The sequence below is a fragment of the Pelobates fuscus genome, chromosome 9 (assembly GCF_036172605.1).
Source record: "Pelobates fuscus isolate aPelFus1 chromosome 9, aPelFus1.pri, whole genome shotgun sequence".
Lineage (NCBI taxonomy): Eukaryota > Metazoa > Chordata > Amphibia > Anura > Pelobatidae > Pelobates > Pelobates fuscus.
In genome coordinates this window covers 127,232,187-127,250,712 of record NC_086325.1, presented here as the reverse complement: position 1 = coordinate 127,250,712, position 18,526 = coordinate 127,232,187, and the positions used below count along the sequence as shown (strand labels likewise).

The 18,526-nt window shown below is 42.4% G+C and overlaps 1 protein-coding gene across 1 annotated transcript in view; it reads right to left on the bottom strand.

Moving 5' to 3' along the window:
- The window catches only part of ASTN2 (astrotactin 2), a 925,983-nt gene that overhangs the window by 46,763 nt on the left and 860,694 nt on the right, over window positions 1–18,526 (bottom strand). Inside the window, exon 20 of the mRNA XM_063432386.1 lies at window positions 774–957. Within this exon, the coding sequence (XP_063288456.1) occupies window positions 774–957 (184 nt within the window). The remainder of the gene's footprint in view (window positions 1–773; window positions 958–18,526) is intronic.

Here is an 18,526-nt window from a genome sequence, read left to right as displayed (position 1 = left end):
CATGGCAGGGTGAACCAGGTCCTGGTAGCGCTGTCCCGTTTCGGGGTCATTACCCTCTGACATCTGCGGGCTTTTGGCGTTGAATCCCTGGAGCCGTTTCATGCAGAGTGCGGCATCAGGAGGGGAAGGTATGTCCGTTTGTTTTCGCGCCCGGGTTGTTTGCCATGCGGTCTCCGCCATTTTGGGAGCGGGTGCTCGTTGGTGTCATGGCGCTCCGATGGATCACAGGGTGGAGGGCCGGGATCACCCCCGCCGGCCCAAGGGGAGGGGGACAGGGCCGGACCCCCTAGCTTCCCGGTTCAGCCGTTCCGCTGGTGGGCAGGATAGCTGGGCAGCGGCCGTCCACCCCACTCACCGCCCGAGCGGTCCCCATCTACCTTGACGTAGACCGCCCCACCGAGGGACTAAAACCTCGCGGCAAGCCTCTCCTCGGGACCAGGGCTGCTTCTTGCACCGATGGGAAGCTGTCAGTCGTCAGGTAATAGTTTTGCAGGCTTATTAGGAGCTTAAAGTTAGTAGATTTTCAGGAGCTCTTCCTCTGTGCGTCCATTCAGCACGGCGGCCGGCCCCGCCCCCCAGGCATTCAGAATTTAAAGGTGAAAATAAAGGTTTATTCTATTCAGATCTAGTTTATCTTACACCCTGACTGTTCAAGTTAGAAAAACTGAAACAAATGACTGTTAATGCCAGCTAATAGTACTAGTAACTATGCCAGTATTTATCACAATACAACAATAGTGATACATAATGTAATAAACAATTAAATCCCTCACCGCGGTCCAAGTTCATCTTCACTGCGCCAGACAAAGTCACCAAATTTCTCATAAAGGGAGTTGTAGTGATGCTGAACACGGAGTAGCATAGAGGCTGAAACTTCCATCAGGGTATTGTATGCCATTTGCTGCTCTTTTCCACTAGTATAGCCATTGTAAAATGTATAGATTCTGTCAGCTATTTCTGAAATAAAGAGCTTTGGTTAGATTTGGGCTCCAAGATCTCTTTGCAACTAAAAGGTGATTACAAACATAATTTTTATCTTTTACTGCAGCACGATTATTCATTAACCCCTTAAGGGCCGAGGCCCTTTTGAGATGCACAGAGTTTTTGATCAATGCCTTTTTTGGCATTTTTGCTATGCGTTTATACATTTATAACCATTTAGATTATGTATTTATGCAGTGACTTTATTTTGTTTGTTATATTTTTTATTGCACTTTTATAAGCAAAAAAAACCTAAAAGGTAGGAACAATGATGGTAATACTGGCACAGTAATGGCATGGTGATAAATGGAAGGAAATTTCTGGAATGGATCATGCTTTTGAGATGTTGGCTATTTTTGCTATATTTGTTAGAACTTCATTCCAATATTTCTTTATTATGCAACAATCCCATGAAATATCTATTTCAGGCACCTCCAGTATTGTTCCAGTACTGGAGTTTTTTTTTTTTCTTTTTTTTTTTTCTTTTTATTGTATATCATAAATGAGTACAAAGATATTCATTACAAGATGGTAGTAACATTGTACAGGAAAAGGTATAAATTGCATCATTGTCAAGGAACTGACTTAGTAGTTACATCAATGCCGTGTAGGAATAGTAGTACATTTATAATTTGTTAGTTTCAACTATGCAATGTAAGTTCAAATGTGTGACACACTAGTATGATGCACCAAATCTTCTGGTGCACATTGGTTCCACCGTTATATTGTGTTATTATGTGGAAGTACATTGCAAAGGCATTAACCCATACATTGGCCTCACCTATATCTGGCTGGTTTCTCGCTTTCGATCGTCAACATGGCCCTCCAGTGGGTGTGGCCAACTGCACTTAGACTTGTGCATATTATAAGTGTGACAAAATAGCGTGCTATCTCACAAATTACCTGTAGTTATACAGACTGTGTCAGTCTCAGAAACTCTATTCAAATCTCTGTATTGTCCTGCCGGGTGAGGGGTGGGAAGAGACAGGAGGGGGGTATCAACTAATTTGGTCACCAATATATCATATTGGTCACCAATAAAACAGCTTTTGGTGTTTTTTCAATACCTATAGCAACAGAAGAGTACGAGTGTGCAGTGAGGCAAGTAATAATCAGTTAGTTGAATTACTTTAGGTGTCTCTGGGGGTTTCAACCCCATGGCTCCCATGTATGGTATTTATTGGACATGGAGGCAGTGATTTCCTGTCAGGATTACTAGTTGATCCAGCACGTAGAAATAGTATCAAACCTAGAACTAAGGATAACGTCTAACCGGACCTTAGAATGGCCAGACTTAACGAACCCAAGAATAGTCAAAATACTTGCCAAGGTCAGGGATACAGAATGAGACACAACGATGAGGGAAAGCCAAAAGTCAAGGATACCAGAAATCAGGGAAGTCAAAATTAAGCCAAAGTCAAAAAACCAGAATAATACGATCAGGAACACACTCTTGTATAACCAGCAAAGGGAAACCATGACACAGCACTGACAGAAAGGTAATTTGGGTTTAACTGCCCTTCCTTTGGCAGTAATTGGCTTGCACGCACATTGGCGCCATCTTTGGTGTGGGCGAAGGTAAGTTTATACCAAAAATCTGAAACGCAGCGGTCGGCGCTCCGAAGAGCATCGCACCCGCTGGGAACCAGACCGGAGGGCAGTGATCTCCCGCGAACAATGTAAGTAAAATTTGTTTTTGTCGGCGTGGTTGCTTACTTTATGTGCAACCAAGCAGACAGAATCACCGGGAGCCGTGACAGTACCCCCCCACTTGAAGACCACCCACCGGGTGGGCAGGGCCAGGCTTGAGGGGAAACCTGGCATGGAAAGAATGGAGTTTGGGGCCCACATGTGTGTCCGAAGCAGAAACCCAAGAACGATCAGCAGGCCCATAACCCTTCCAATCAACCAAATGCTGCAGAGAGAGACCCTCGAGTTGAGTATAGAGGAGATTTCATACTCCTCCTGTCTAGAAATAACCAAAGGAGGGAAAGGGTCAGAAGGGGTGGTAAACCTTTTACAGATAAGGGGTATCAGTAGGGATACATAAAACGTTAGGTATACACAGAGAGGTGGGGAGAGCCAGGGAATAAGACACAGGATTAATTCTCAGAAAAATACGAAATGGGCCAAGAAATCTGGGAGCAAACTTCATGCTAGGAACTGTGATTTGATGTTGCGTATGGAAAACCATACCCGATCACTCACCTGGTAAATGGAGTTGGCACCCTGTCGTTTATCAGCATGAAATTTGAAACGAGCAGCCGCAGTCTCAAGAGCGGAGTGAACCTTATTCCAAGTCTCACTAATGGAAGTAAGGCGATCATCCAGAGCAGGGATAGCCATGTCAGAGAATACAGCAGGTAGAACAGTAGGGTGACGACCGTTATTGACAAAGAAAGGACTATGTTCGAACGAGTCATGGGTAGCATTATTCCTGGCAAATTCGGCCCAGGGCAGCAAATCAGACCAGTTATTCTGCATGCTATTCACAAAACAGCGTAAATACAGTTCTAATGATTGGTTAGCCCTCTCAGCCACACCACTGGTTTGGGGATGGTAAGAAGAAGAAAATGATAATTCAATACCCAACTGTTTATTGAATGCTCTCCAAAATCGTGACACAAACTGGGAACCCCTATCAGATACAATATTTTGAGGAATATCATGTCGTCTGACAATGTCGCGTATAAATATCTGAACCAGATCTTGGGAAGACAGCAATTTTTTCAGTGGAATAAAATGTGCCATTTTGAAAAAGTGGTCCACCACCATAAGGATGGTGGTATAACAATTAGAACTCGGAATTTCAATGATGAAATCCATAGACAAATGAGAAAAATGGAACACTAGGTACAGGAAGTGGATGTAACAATCCACATGGAAGTTTATGAGGAACCTTAGAAACTGCACAAACAGAACAGGCCTCCACATATTTCTCTTTGATATCTTTCCTGTGTGAATCCCACCAAAATGATCTCAAGACAGTGGATATAGTCTTAATATTACCCGGATGTCCAGCAGTCACGTTGTTGTGGAATTCCTTCAACACCTCCTCTTTCAAGCAACAGAATAAACAATTTATCTAGAGGTTTATTGCAAGGTGTCTGGGATTGAGCCGCCATGATAGTACAAAGTAGAGGGGATTATAAGGAAAGAACAATGGATGCAATGATACACTCAGGAAGAACAATAGGGGACGTCTCTTGTTCTAGTTGTGATTTAATGTCAAATTGCCTAGATAAGGCGACAGCTTTAATGTTTTTGGGACCAGGTCTGTACGCGATAATAAAGCGGGACAAGAACAAAGACCACCTAGCCTGTCTAGAAGACAGTCGTTTGGCATCACCAATATATGCCAGATTCTTGTGATCGGTTATGATCAGAAGGTGGTCCTTGGAACCTTCCAAAAGATTTTGCCATTCCTTAAGCGCTAGTGTGGCGAAAATAACCTCGCCACTGGGTTTTGGAGGGGCCTGTTTGCCGGCCTTTTGCCCTGTGACTATGGCCCCTGGGGTGTATTGCCATTTAAAAAGTCTGTTTGGGCTTTAAATCCATTGGAAATGTGTCTCTTCCCCTCCCCCTTATTGTTCTCCAGCAGGGCGTTGTTCCAAGGACACTGCTGGACCAGTTGAAACTGGCTGCTTTGTCCCTCCTCAATCTCCTTTATCAGCCCTTGCTATTGTTTAACCACATGGCGTTCCAACTGTATTCATCTGAGTGCTTTTCGTACATATTGCGCGATCAGATCCAAGCTCTCTGGAGATATGTTGGACATATAGGTTAAACATTGTATTATAAGAGTTATATATTTTTCTGTGGTTTTTGTAATAGTTGTGACTTAGAGATATTCCCTGTACCTGGAGATAATTAAGTTACCACACCCACGTAAGCCAATTATCTCCAGGATAGAGGAGAAGATAGACCGTCTGCACAGCCTAAATGTGTGGAACTGTTTTGTGCAGGAAATCCATGCTTGCGGTCGGTCAAATATGACGTCCGGGAATTTCCTGAACTCCTGCTCTGATCTGGGTGATTTTTGGATTTGTTGTTCACCCAGATCAGGGCTATCAAGGGATGTATAATTTGTGGGGATATGTTGTTGTTTTGGGGTGTTTCTGTGTTTTGGGTAAAAACTCTATATTTTATGCCTGTGGTAATTAAGTAAGCCCATTGTGTTTAGTAATTATATCACAGGCAGAGGGGAGGGTTTGTATGCCTTAGCTGGGAGTGTCTGACTGTACTGTAATGTATTAATTGGCTGTTGTAACTGTGTCCTGTGTACCTCAAGGTCCACGTGGGTGGTAACCTTGTGGGAAAACCTGTATATAAGAGAGAATAAACACTCAGACGGCTGAGTTCCTGTTTTACCCTCAACATAGAGCCTTGTCTCATGTGTGGGGGAAAAGGCTGCATCTACACTGGGGGATTGCTATACGCTGTATACTCCCCTGGCTATAATCACTAAGCACTATTAAGAGCTTGTTCCTACTTCGCTCTCTGAAAGAAGAGAGGTTCACCCACTGGAACCTGGAGCCTTGTCGTAGGTCCAGGGTGAGTAGTAGACCCTAAACAAGCTGCGGCGGTTTGTGGGGTCTGCGGTGCTTATGGTGTCAAGTGGAGTGCTTGGAGCCCTCGGGAAGAACTAGGAGCATCCATCAACGGAGGTACCCTGTCGGGGTGCCAGGTGATCTGTTACAGCTAGTATAATGGCTTAACAATTCTCTATTACCAATATCATAGTTACGCTCAGCTGGAGATAATTTTCTTGAGAAGTACCCGCAAGGGAAAGAACAGCCCCAACCCCTGTCTCGGAGGCATCAACCTCAAGTATGAAAGATTTGCTAGTGTCAGGATGTACCAATATGTCAGCAGATGCAAACAAGTTTTTAAGAAGCTCAAAGGCCACTTTAGCTTCTTTAGACTATTTAGTACATTTAGCCCCCTTATGTGTCATATTGGTGATGGGGGATATCACCGAAGAGAAACCTTTGGTGAATCTCCTATAATAATTGGCAAACCCAATAAATCTTTGAATGGCTTTTAACCCATTAGGTAATGGCCAGTGTAGAACGACTTCTAGTTTGCGTTGGTCCATCTGAAAACCAGAGGCCGAGATATTATAGCCCGAAGACTGTACCTCCGTTTGGTCAAATATGCACTTTTCGAGTTTGCAATAAAGACCATTTTTAAGCAAAGTTTGCATTACTTGTTTGATATGTCTATGATGGGTCTGGAGGTCGGGGGAATAAATAAGGATATCATCCAGGTATACTAGTACAACATAATAAATGTAGTCTCTGAGCACATCATTAATAAAGTCCTGAAATACGGCTGGAGCATTGCATAAGCCGAAGGGCATGACAAGGTACTCATGGTGCCCACTTCTATTGTTAAATGCTGTTCTCAACTCGTGACCCTTCTTAATTCTTACCAAATTGTAAGCACTCCTAAGATCAAGTTTAGTAAATATCTTAGCACCCTGTAGTCTGTCAAACAACTCATAGATAAGGGGAATGGGATAGGCATTTTTATGCTAATCTTGTTTAATGCCCTATAATCAATGCATGGGTGTAATTCTCCATCATTTTTTGGATACAAAAAAGAACCCTGCTCCAGCAGGTGAGGATGACTTGCGTATGTGGCCTTTAATTAAAGAATCCTTGATATACTCTTCCATGATTCTACTTTCCTGCGGGGAGAAGGCATATACTGCCCTCTTAGGGGGCATAATGCTGGGTAGCAGATCTATGGAGCAATCATAAGATCTGTGAGGAGGTAGAGTATTAGTCTGACTCTAACTGAACGCCTCTCTTACCTCCCAGTACTGAATAGGAATTTCAGAAGTCTGAGGTGTAGAAGTAGACAAAGTAACAATGCCCACTCTCTTAGTAATGGGTAATTACTTTTGCCCAGTCAATGAGGGGTGTGTTTGATGAGCCATGGAAATCCTAATATGATGGGACAAGAAGGGGAAGCAGTTATCTGAAGTGTCATATCTTCCTTGTGTAAAGCTCTTATAGTAATGCTAATTGGCATGGTTTTGTGGGTAATCAGAGGTTGAGAGAGAAGTCTTCCGTCAAGAGCCTCAACAGCCAGAGGTGGTGATCTCTCCTTGATAGGTAGGAAGTGTTTTTAAACAAAATATATGTCAATAAAGTTTCCTGCCGCACCTGAGTCCATCAGGGCTTTGCATGAAAAGCATTTCTTGTTACAAAGGGCAGTGATATCAAGGAGAAATCTACTTTGGGTATTACCAAAGCTATATGTATAGCTTGGAGGAAAGATGAGACGGGGGGATATGATAGAAACATTTAAATACATAAAGGGAATCAACACAGTAAAGGAGGAGACTATATTTATGAGAAGAAAAACTACCACAACAAGAGGACATAATCTTAAATTAGAGGGACAAAGGTTTAAAAATAATATCAGGAATTATTACTTTACTGAGAGGGTAGTGGATGCACGGAATAGTCTTCCAGCTGAAGTGGTAGAGGTTAACACAGTAAAGGAGTTTAAGCATGCGTGGGATAGGCATAAGGATATCCTAACTAAGGACAGGGACTAATGAAAATATTTGGAAAATTGGGCTCACTAGATGGGCCGAATGGTTCTTATCTGCCGTCACATTCTATATCTATCACACCTAAGACCCTTAAGGTTCTTAGGTCGGATGTTTTCTGGACATATGGGACAAGCATCTCTCATATGTCCTTTCTTGCCACAGTATAGCAAAGGTCCTCCTTTCTCTTTAACTGTTTCTCTGCCTCTGACAGTCTCGTAACCCCTAACGGCATAGGTTCAGACTATACAGAGAGGCCAGGGACAAGAGGTTTGAAGAAACAAGGTGCCAATGACAGTCATATGTCTGGTTCTATTTCTAGTAATTTCCCCATTCCTAATTCAGTTATCAATCTGCATCACATATGTGATGAATTCATTTAACCTCTTAGGTAGATCTTTGGCAGCAATTTAATCAAGGATAGCTTCGGATAATCCCTCTTTAAATGCAGAGATTAATCCGCTATTAGTCCAGTCTACCTCAGAAGCCAAGGTGCGGAATTCAAGACAGACCGGTTCCCTTGTTTGCATTAGGGCAGTGGAAGCGTCATCCTCCCTGCCTAGTGGTTCAAACGTTAATTTGAATTCTGCAAGGAATTTCTGGTAATTATAAGCAATGCTCCTATTACTTTCCCATAATGGATTGGCCCAAGCTAAGGCTTTACCTTTAAGTTGGTTCATCAAGTACCCAATTTTAGCTCTATCCGTGGGAAAAGACCTGGTGAGGCCTCAAAGTGTTACTCAATCTGATTGTGAAATCCCCGACATTCTTGAATATTACTATCATAATGTGGAGGAGGAGATTAGAAGATAATAGGTGCCTTATATACTATAGGTGGAGGTACACTAGGCAGAGGTGAAATAGTCGGAGGAAAATCATGCTGTAAATGAGCCATCTGAATAAGAAGTGTACTGAAAGCCTGGGCAAATTGATACACAGTAATCATTCTTCCCTAGCTTTCTCTTGCAAGCTGTTATGTGCTGACACAATTCTGCAGGATCTATGGCCATGTTGTAATGTCAGGATTACTAGCTGATCTAGCAAGCAGAAAAAGTATCACACATAGGACTAAGGATAACGTTTAACCGGACCCTAGTGTGGGCGAAGGTAAGTTTATTACAAAAATCCAAACCGCAGCAGTCGGCGCTCTTAAGAGCATTGCAGCCGCTGGGGATTGAAAGGAAGTGGGGTAGTGATCTGCCGCGAACAAGGTAAGTAAAATTTGTTTCTGTTGGCGTGGTTGCTTACTTTATGTGCAACCACACCGACAGAATCACTGGGAGCCGTGACATTTCCTCTATCAGCGTAATCGACTTAATCTTCTGTATCGATTCCCTCGGTGACGGGGGAAGAACGCTCTTCCATTTAGCTGGAATGAGAAGGTTAGCTGCCGTCAGTGAGTTAACAATCAAGGTTCTTTGAGGTTTAGGATATGTGGATTGTTGTATGTGGAATAGAGTCGTTGTCTGAGGGGGTCATATTAATTCCCACTATGGTCTTTATCATTGACCCTATCCTTGTCCAATATGTTCAGATTTGTGGGCACTGCCACCATATATGTGCTGATGTTCCCCCTGGTTGATTACATCTCCAGCATGTGTCTACAGTATTAGGGAAGAGGTTATGCAGTTTGGTGGGTGTGTAATACCATAATACCAAAATGATACCACACTCAATTTTATAGCAAAATAGAAAAAAGTTTAGTTTATTAACAGAACATAGTGGTATAGGAAAGAGTGCTAATTGATCCTATGTACAGATAAATCTATACCCCGGTTGACATAACTAGTCCACCAAATTTAACGTGCGAAACATTACTTAAAGTGCTTAGTGCCAAATCACCATAAGTATTTATAACTCTATACACTAAAGTACAAACAGATGTACATATACTGTACAATTAAAATACTGCCTGCCAACAGTTCCTTTGCACAAAGCAAATAACTAGGATAAATAGAGAGCACACAGATGTCAGTAATGATCTGTCCCAATCCTGAGTGTATGGTGGTAGATCCAATACAGAAAAAAATCAAAACAAATAATTAAAATGTAAAAATTAAAAAATTATAAAAAAATAATAAAAAAATATATATATATTTATATATATATATATAAATATATATATATATATAATTTTTTTTATCATTTTTTAATTTTTACATTTTAATATATATTCAAAACATGTTCTATAATAAAGTCTAGGTTAGATCTCACCCAAAAGTAAACAAGGAGGCCTCCTGATGGACAATCATAATGTATAAATTCTCCTGAAAGTAGGAAAAGGGTGGATTCATCCACTGTAGATGTCCTTCACTTTGTCTGTAGGAGTTCCTTATGTAGTAGCAGGATGAAGCAGCATGTAGCAGCAGGATGGAGGTAGGCAGATCAGGGGCTGCACTTGGGACGTGATACCCCTTCAAATGAGTCATATGAGCGTGTGTGTATTCCAGGTGGTAATAGCGGGTTACTGGTCAGTGGATATAGGAGAGAGGGATATGAGGCTATACAGGGTAACTTGTTGATGTTGTTCCAAATGTGAAGAGTAGGCATGATGGTAGGGTGTGAGGATTGGTGTTGTAGAATGAATGTAGTTCCAGTTTTATGCCAGGGAATCATGTGTAGTGGTATTTGAAAGAACAAGTCTTCCAATATCACCTATTGTGTCTGAGGTTTCGGTTTGGTCCATTCATAGATCCTGGCGGGCAATATAGCTCTGTGGTATAACCCTATATTGGTCATTCCGAGTCCCCCTGTGATTTTGGTCATGTTATTAAGTCATAGGATAGTGTTTGTGTGCCCACCTGAATTTAGTGAATAATTGTCTGATTCTAGTGAAGAAGGAGTTAGGGAGCTGTATAGTTACATAGTTACATAGTTAGATAGCTGAAAAGAGACTTGCGTCCATCAAGTTCAGCCTTCCTCACACCTGTTTTTTGCTGTTGATCCAAAAACAAAAAAAAACAGTTTGAAGCACAATTTTGCAACAAGCTAGGACAAAAAATTCCTTCTTGACCCCAGAATGGCAGTCAGATTTATCCTTGAATCAAGCAGTTATTACCCTACATTGAAAGATTATATCCTTGAATATTCTGTCTTTGCAAGTATGCATCTAGTAGCTGTTTGAACATCTGTATGGACTCTGATAAAACCACTTCTTCAGGCAGAGAATTCCACATCCTGATTGTTCTTACAGTAAAAAAACCTTTCCTTTGCCTTAGACAAAATCTTCTTTCTTCCAGTCTAAACGCATGGCTTCGTGTCCTATGTAAAGTCCGGTTTGTGAATAGATTTCCACACAATGGTTTGTATTGGCCCCGAATATATTTGTATACTGTTATCATATCCCCTCTCAGGCGACGTTTTTCTAAACTAAATAGGTTTAAATTTGTTAACCTTTCTTCATAGCTGATATGTTCCATTCCTTTTATTAATTTTGTAGCCCGCCTCTGCACTTTTTCTAGTGCCATGATATCCTTCTTTAGAACAGGTGCCCAAAATTGCACAGCATATTCAATATGTGGTCTTACCAGTGATTTATAGAGAGGCAAAATGATATTCTCGTCCCGAGAATGAATGCCCTTTTTCATGCATGACAATACCTTACTGGCCTTGGCCACTGCTGATTGACATTGCACATTGTTGCATAGTTTGTTGTCTATAACAATTCCCAAGTCCTTTTCGTGTGTTGTTATCCCTAATTCACTTCCATTAAGGGTATACGTTGCTTGTGTATTCTTTACGCCGAAGTGCATAACTTTGCATTTTTCAACATTAAATTTCATCTGCCATTTGAGTGCCCAGTCCTCCAGTCTATCTAAATCCTTCTGCAGCAAAGTAATATCTTGCTCACATTGTATTATTTTACAAAGTTTTGTGTCATCTGCAAACACTGAAACATGACTTTCAATGCTGTCTTCAAGATCATTTATAAAAATGTTAAATAGAAGGGGTCCCAGAACAGACCCCTGAGGGACACCACTTGCCACCTCTGTCCAGCTTGAAAATTTACCATTAACAACAACTCTTTGTATTCTGTTTTTAAGCCAATGTTCTACCCAAGAACAAGCATTTTCATCGAGACCGATTTCCTTGAGTTTGAACACTAATCTTTTGTGTGGAACTGTATCAAATGCCTTGGCAAAATCCAAATAGATCACATCCACTGCAACACCCTGATCTATACTTCTACTTACTTCTTCGTAGAACGCAATCAAGTTAGTTTGACATGACCTGTGCTTCATAAAACTGTGATGATTTTTGCTGATAACCATATTCGTATGAGAAGGGTTTTTTAAAAGTATAGTATTTTAGGTAGAATATTCAATTTCAGGATGTCAATGTTGCACAGCCAGCCAAATTGCAGCTTAGTCCATGCCTTAAGGTCTTTATCTATTGTATGGAGGAGAGGTTCGAAATGGAGGATGTATGGAGTTCTGAAATGTCCACAACAACTATTATCAAATTATACCGGTAAAGTGAGGTTGTGTACCCATCAGTAAGGTCCATCAAGTGTTGGTCATAGGAGATGATATATTGCTCCGGAGTTATCAACTGGTCGATGCGCTTGGCCGAGCTGTTGTGTTCGGGTTATCCTCTGCGGCATCTGTTCGCCTCTTCTTTGCTTCCTGTTGCCACCTCTGGTGTTGTGAGAGTTGAGGCTGTTCAGGTGTCAGAACTGGGCAATACCAGTCGCTGATCAGAAACATTGCTAAGTCCAGCTCCTGTTGAAAGGCCGGCATGTCTTGGGCGGTGTGTATGGTAGGTTGAGCATTCTTGTAGGTGGCACTTAAAGCAAAGTTCTGGAGTTTTATACCATCACGTGATCCAGTTATAATTTCTTTCCACCAGTCAAATGGTATTTCTAGGTGTGAAGTAAAACATTGTATCTCACTCATAGGAAGGGATAGACGTCCCCAACTCTTCTGACCAGTCATCAGTATATCTAGGCAAGGAAATAAAGGTAGAGTATTGCATACATGAGTATATCATGGAAAGTGTTCTCGGTGTTGATTGGGGTTATGAACACCATATTTCAAAAGTAGTGTGTTGGATTGTTGCGTCTGGTCTAAAAATTGAGGAGGTAAAACAAAGTAGCTGCTGATACCCAAAATTATCTATAAATGTTGGGTGCTTGTGCATATGAATCTCCGATAGATGTTTAAGTTTCCCCCCTGAGAACATCAGACAAAGTTACATATGGGAGATATGAAGACTTAGGTCATTGGATTGTGTGATATGAGATGAGGGCGATTTAGTTACGTAAAGGCTTGAGGCGTGCTTTCTCCACAGTTGGAGAAGTGGAAGTGGGTAAATAATAGGACACAGCTAAGAGATATATCCTAATCACCATGGAAGAGTGGCCAATGACCTCTTTCTGTTCTAAGGTTTTCCACTATTTGGAACTATTCACATTGTACCATTCATGTATCCTAAGGAATTTGGATGATAGGTAGTATTTTAACCCCTTAAGGACACATGACATGTGTGACATGTCATGATTCCCTTTTATTCCAGATGTTTGGTCCTTACGGGGTTAAGGAGTCAGGAAGTCCAAGGTCTCCTCTATTTTTGGGTCTAGTTAAAGTAAAATAAGATAGTCTGGGTCTCCTTCCAAACCAAATATTTTCCTCAGTAAGGTAAAAAAAGAAAAAAGGCAACCAAATCGGTAAAGTTTAGAATAAGTATAACAATCGTTTTGAGCATGTTAATTTGTCCTATCCAGGAAAATGTATTCCACTTCCTGAGGTCCCATGTCAATGTTTGTAATTGTGGAGAGTAATTATAGCTGTAAAGATATTTGGCGTGTGGGGTAATGTTCACTCCTAGATATTTGATATAAGTGGAAGCAATTTTAAAAAGGAATGAGGAATTAAGTCTTTCCAAAATGGGATCGCTGATTCAGATTGGGAGTATCTCACTTTTCTCAAAATTCACTTTCAAATTTAAGCCGATAAAGGACTTGTAATGGATCACCTGGCACCCCGACTGGGTACCTCCATTGATAGATGCTCCTAGTGCTTCCCGAGGGCTCCAAGCACTTCTCCAGACACCATAGGCACTGCAGACCAAACCTCTCTTCCTGCAGAGAGCGAAGCTGGAACAAGCTCTTAAAAGAGCTTAGTGATTATAGCTAGGGGAGTATGTAGAGTATAGCAATCCCCCAGTGTAGATACAGCCGTATCCCCCAATCATGAGACGAGGCTCTAGGTTGAGGGTCAAAACAGGAACAGACAGAGCTGTGGTTTTATTGTTTCTTATATACACATTTTTACACAATGTTACCATCCACATGGTTTTGTAGAACAACCAATAAAACACATATAATACAGTTAAACATTCCCATTCATTCCCACAAAATCCTCCCCTCTGCCTGTCATATAATTACTGTAGCCAATGGGTTAATATAATGATCACAGGCAGGAAAAATATACTTTTTACACATTTACTATAACTTTAAAACTATACATCCAAACTCCATACAATGCACATATTATAACTCAGCATACTTCAAATACAAACATACTAAAAATTCAGGCAATCCCCTCCAGGGGTTAAAAAGTTAGTCGGAAGTCCTTTGTGACCGACACCGCAAGCATGCTTTCCTGCCCAAAACAGTTCCATAGATTTGGGCTGTGCGGTCGGTCAATTTTATGCAGAAAAATAACTAAGTCCCATTCGAATGCACGGAGCACCGTTCATGCAAATAGCCAAGTATAGCTGTGCGTTCAAATAGCCGAACGGGACTTCGTTTTCAGCCAAGGTGTTGAAGTGGAGGAGAAGGTAAGGGTCAGCGGTGTTCGTGCAAATGTGTAGCCGATTTCAGTTCCATGGATTTGGCTGCACACATCACTGACCGCTTTCGACTGAACAAAGATGGTCGTCTGTACAAACAGCGGCCACCCAGCGGTCGGCAATTAACCTACAGCAACCCCTCAGCCTGGGAGTAAATTAGCCGCACACTTCCATTTCTGTGTGGTCCGCTTGTGTAATACTTGGTTCAGTAAGCCCCATTTACCGAACCAAGTGGGAAGAAGCCATGAATAAAGTATTTTAAGGGCCAGGGGACACAGTCTTAAAGGGGCACTGTTCACAAAAGTCACAACGTGCTCACAGACAGTTCTTAAAGGGCCAAACACCCCAGGACCATAATTAGACAATGATTTAGTGTGGATGCATTCCCTCGCTTAAATCTCAAAGAGACTGCTAACTTTTAAGAGTAGTGTGTGTGTGCTGCCTTATGTACAGTTTAGAGAAATTGTGAGAATTAAAATGTTATTAAATTATTAAGTACAAAAACAGAAATGAAGGAAAAACAATTGACAAACTATGCTCATTTCTTGAGCAAGATAGCTCACGGTGATAGTATACTGAGGACATTGCATTAACCCCTTAGGTACAGGGCCTAAAGACTGTCCACAATAGATTTGGGCATTGGCACGCAGCTTCATGGTCTAAAAGCCTGAATTGGGGAAAGTAAGATGTTATTTGTAATCTAACCTACAGAGACCTGGTGAGCAAATATTCAAGGAATTGTATCATAAAACAAGCATACACATCTTCGGGTGGAAGTGGGGCCAAGTGGAGCATTCAGAGTCCTTTTTTTATTTTTGTAAAGGTCGGTTGCTGCCCCAACTACCCCATCACACATACACATACACTTTCTACCTTGTTGCTAGAAGATTCAGTCTAATAGATATAGTTGAGGCATCGCAGGAACACAGAGGTTGAAATTGGTAAGGAGTAGAGTGCGTGGGATTTAGTTTGGGCGGTTGTCTTTCGGGCGCTGTCTCTGAGGCATGCCGTCAGCAGGGTTTTTAACTTGCCTTTGGGTAGGAGATTGGAATCTCTGGTCTGTGCATCTCTTTCTAGCTGGCGTGGACCATTTCTGTCGCTGAGAAGGGGGTAATGAATCTTGATTAGGTGGAGGTGAGTTCCAATCCATGACAGGAGTGATCGGTAGGTCCAGCGCTCTAAGGAAGGGCGGAACGTCTACGGCTGTTGTGATAGAGTGAATGTTGACTTTGGCAGATACTATACCTTATGTTACGTTGTCTTAGGAGCTCCGTAATAGGCTTGAGTGCCCTTCTTGTCTGGAGAGTGTACCAGGAAAGGTCTGGGAAAATCTGGATTGGATTTCCATGAAAGAGTAGTGGTTGATTAGTGTCCCTTAGAGCTTTGACAATGTTGTCCTTTTCACTGAAGTAGTGGAGTCTACAAATGATGTCTCTTGGGGCCTCTTGTGTTAATCCATGCAGGCGTAGCGATCTGTGAGCTCTGTCTAGTCAGATTGGGTGTTCATTAGGTTTTCCCAGCAGAAAATTAAATAGTTCAGTGAGAATTAGATTAATATCCTCACCCTGTGATTCCGGTATCCCTCTTATTCTAAGATTATTTCTACGTACCGTGTTATCGAGGTCGTCTATATGGCGTTGTGTGGAGGCCCAATTTAGAATCTGTGAGTCCAGAGTTGTTGCGATATTTGTAATTTGTGCTTGTCATACATCTTTTTCTTCCTCCAGGTCGGTGATTCGTAGGTTGAGTTGCTGGACATCAGTGCCCATTTCCTCCATTTTGGATTGGAAGGAAGCTTCCAGTTTGCCCAACATGAGTTGGATGTCTGTTTTAGAAGGTAAGTTTTTAATCAGTTGCCTGATTTCTGAATCGTCATTTCTGTCAGCAGTTTGTGAGTTTTCTGAGTAGCAGGGGCTATGGGGTTGTGATCCCGCAGAAGATTCGATATCCGCCATACTTGAGGCCGCGGCCGCAGTCTCGGTTGTGCGGTCCTGATTTTCTTTAAAATAACGGGTTAAAGATCCCGATTTCGTCGTGGGTGTCTTCCCTTGTTGTCCTTGGGAGCTAGGATGCTTCTTGGGATTACCCATGATGTATAGTTTTCTCCGATTGCGGTGGATTGTAGTTAGGCCGGTAGCAGCGAGTTTAATGTGCATCCATTTAGATCGGCGGTTAGCCACGCCCCTCTTTGGAAGTTATTAATATGTTGCATAAAGTGTATTTTTCCTGCCTGTGATAAATTACATTAACCCATTGTGTTCAGTAATTATATCACAGGCAGAGGGAAGGGATTGTATGTTTGTGCTGGGTGTGTTTTACGGTTTGCCTGTAAAGGATTGGTTGCACTGTGTCCCACCCTGTGGGATGTCCCCTTGCATGGGGTCTTGCATAAAAGCCAGTGTGTGGTCATTAAAATCAGATCATCTTGAACCTTTCTTGAAGCCTTGGCTCATGTTTGGGGGAAGGGATACCTACACTCTGGGGATTGCTATAATCACTTACTCCCCAGAGTAAGTAGCTTGATTTGTTCCTGCTACGCTCTCTGGATTTAGGTGAGGTTCACCCACTGGCAGCTGGATCCTGGTCGTGGATCCAGGGTGGGTGGAGATGGCGAGACCCCGGCGCAGCTGTATCGCTGGAAGTGGGGTCTGCAGTGCTGATGGTGTCGGTTGGAGTGCTTGGAGTCCTCAGCAAGCACTAGGAGCATCGATTGGCGGAGTTACTCAGTTGGAGGGCCAGCGTTCCGTCACAGCATGTTTTTTGATAACGCTAGTTTTGCAAATTCTTTGCTATGACATAGCAAGTCTTCTAGTCCATGATTAGATCTTGGAGCCGGAGAGCAGTCGTGGCTATTGGTGAGGCTGTAGGTATGGACCTTCTGAATGCCTGAAATTGCAGTCGAGATAACTGGTCAGCAGCCATGTTAAAAATGCCTGTTACATGGTAGCATACCAGAAAAACTGGTGACAGGCTGCCAACCACGTCAGTCTCCTGATAAATTTCATGATCATTAGGGAGGAACATCGGCCTTTGTTTATGACGTGGCAAATTGTTCTTGTAGAACCCTTCAATCTGTCTTACTTCCTGCGGCCACCTACCCCAGAGCCATTTGTTCCCGAAAATGGCCACAAACCCAGTGGATGCTGCTGCGTCAGTCCAAATGGTGGCGGAGTCTACAGATACCTGAAGGAGGAACATGCTTCACCCATTCCAACTTGCGAGAAACATGTTCCACATGTGTAGATCTGCAGTGACTTGCTGGTCAAGGGGGATACTACTGCTGTCGTCTGGGAATGTAGGGAGAAGGCACAAGAGCCTTGAAATGAACGATATGCCTTGTGGTATTATTCGCATGGCAAAATTCAATGAACCAATAAGTGACTACAGCTCTTTCCTGTTCGATGAGCTTATGCGTAAGTAGTGGTCTATGGCCCGTCTGATATTGATGATTTTGTCCTGAGGTAGGCTGGCTTCCATCGCTACAGAGTCAAGCTGTATCCCCAGAAACTGTATTACGGTGTCTGGTCCTTCTGTCTTTTTTTGGAGATATTGGTACCCCTACTGAGTGAAATAAGTGTACTGCCTTATTTAGACTGTGTGGGGGGAATGTATTGTTTTCTACAAACAGAAAATCATCCAGGTAATGGATGACACTTGTATTTAAGAGCAGCCAACACAAGGTGTCTGCAAAAGTGTCGAAAATCTTTGGGCTACTCTTAGAGCCGAAAGTGAGCCTTGTAAAAAAGTAATATAGGCCCTTCCATTTAATGCCATGCAAGTGCCATAGTGACGTATGGATGGGAAGTAGTTTAAAGGCGTTCACAATGTCAGTCTTGCTAAGCCAGGCACCTACGCCCGCAGATATGATGGTAGCTATTGTGTCGTCAATGGTAGCATACTGTAGGGAGAATTCTTCAGAGGGGATAAGAGAATTAAGACTAGGAACTACCGAAGAATGTGGCGCAGAGAGGTCTATGATTAGTCTGTGCTTATTAGTGTTTTTCCCCGTGACCAAACTAATAGTGTTGGTTCTCCAGCTAATGAATGGTCCTAGTACGAACCCTTGTTCTTGTTAAGTCAGTAGCAATGTATCTACCGCGTCTGTGTCGGTCAAGGCAGACTGAAGATTGTTAGACTCCCAAGTCCCTCCCAGCATGTAAATAAGCCCCATGTGGAAACCTTGGGAAA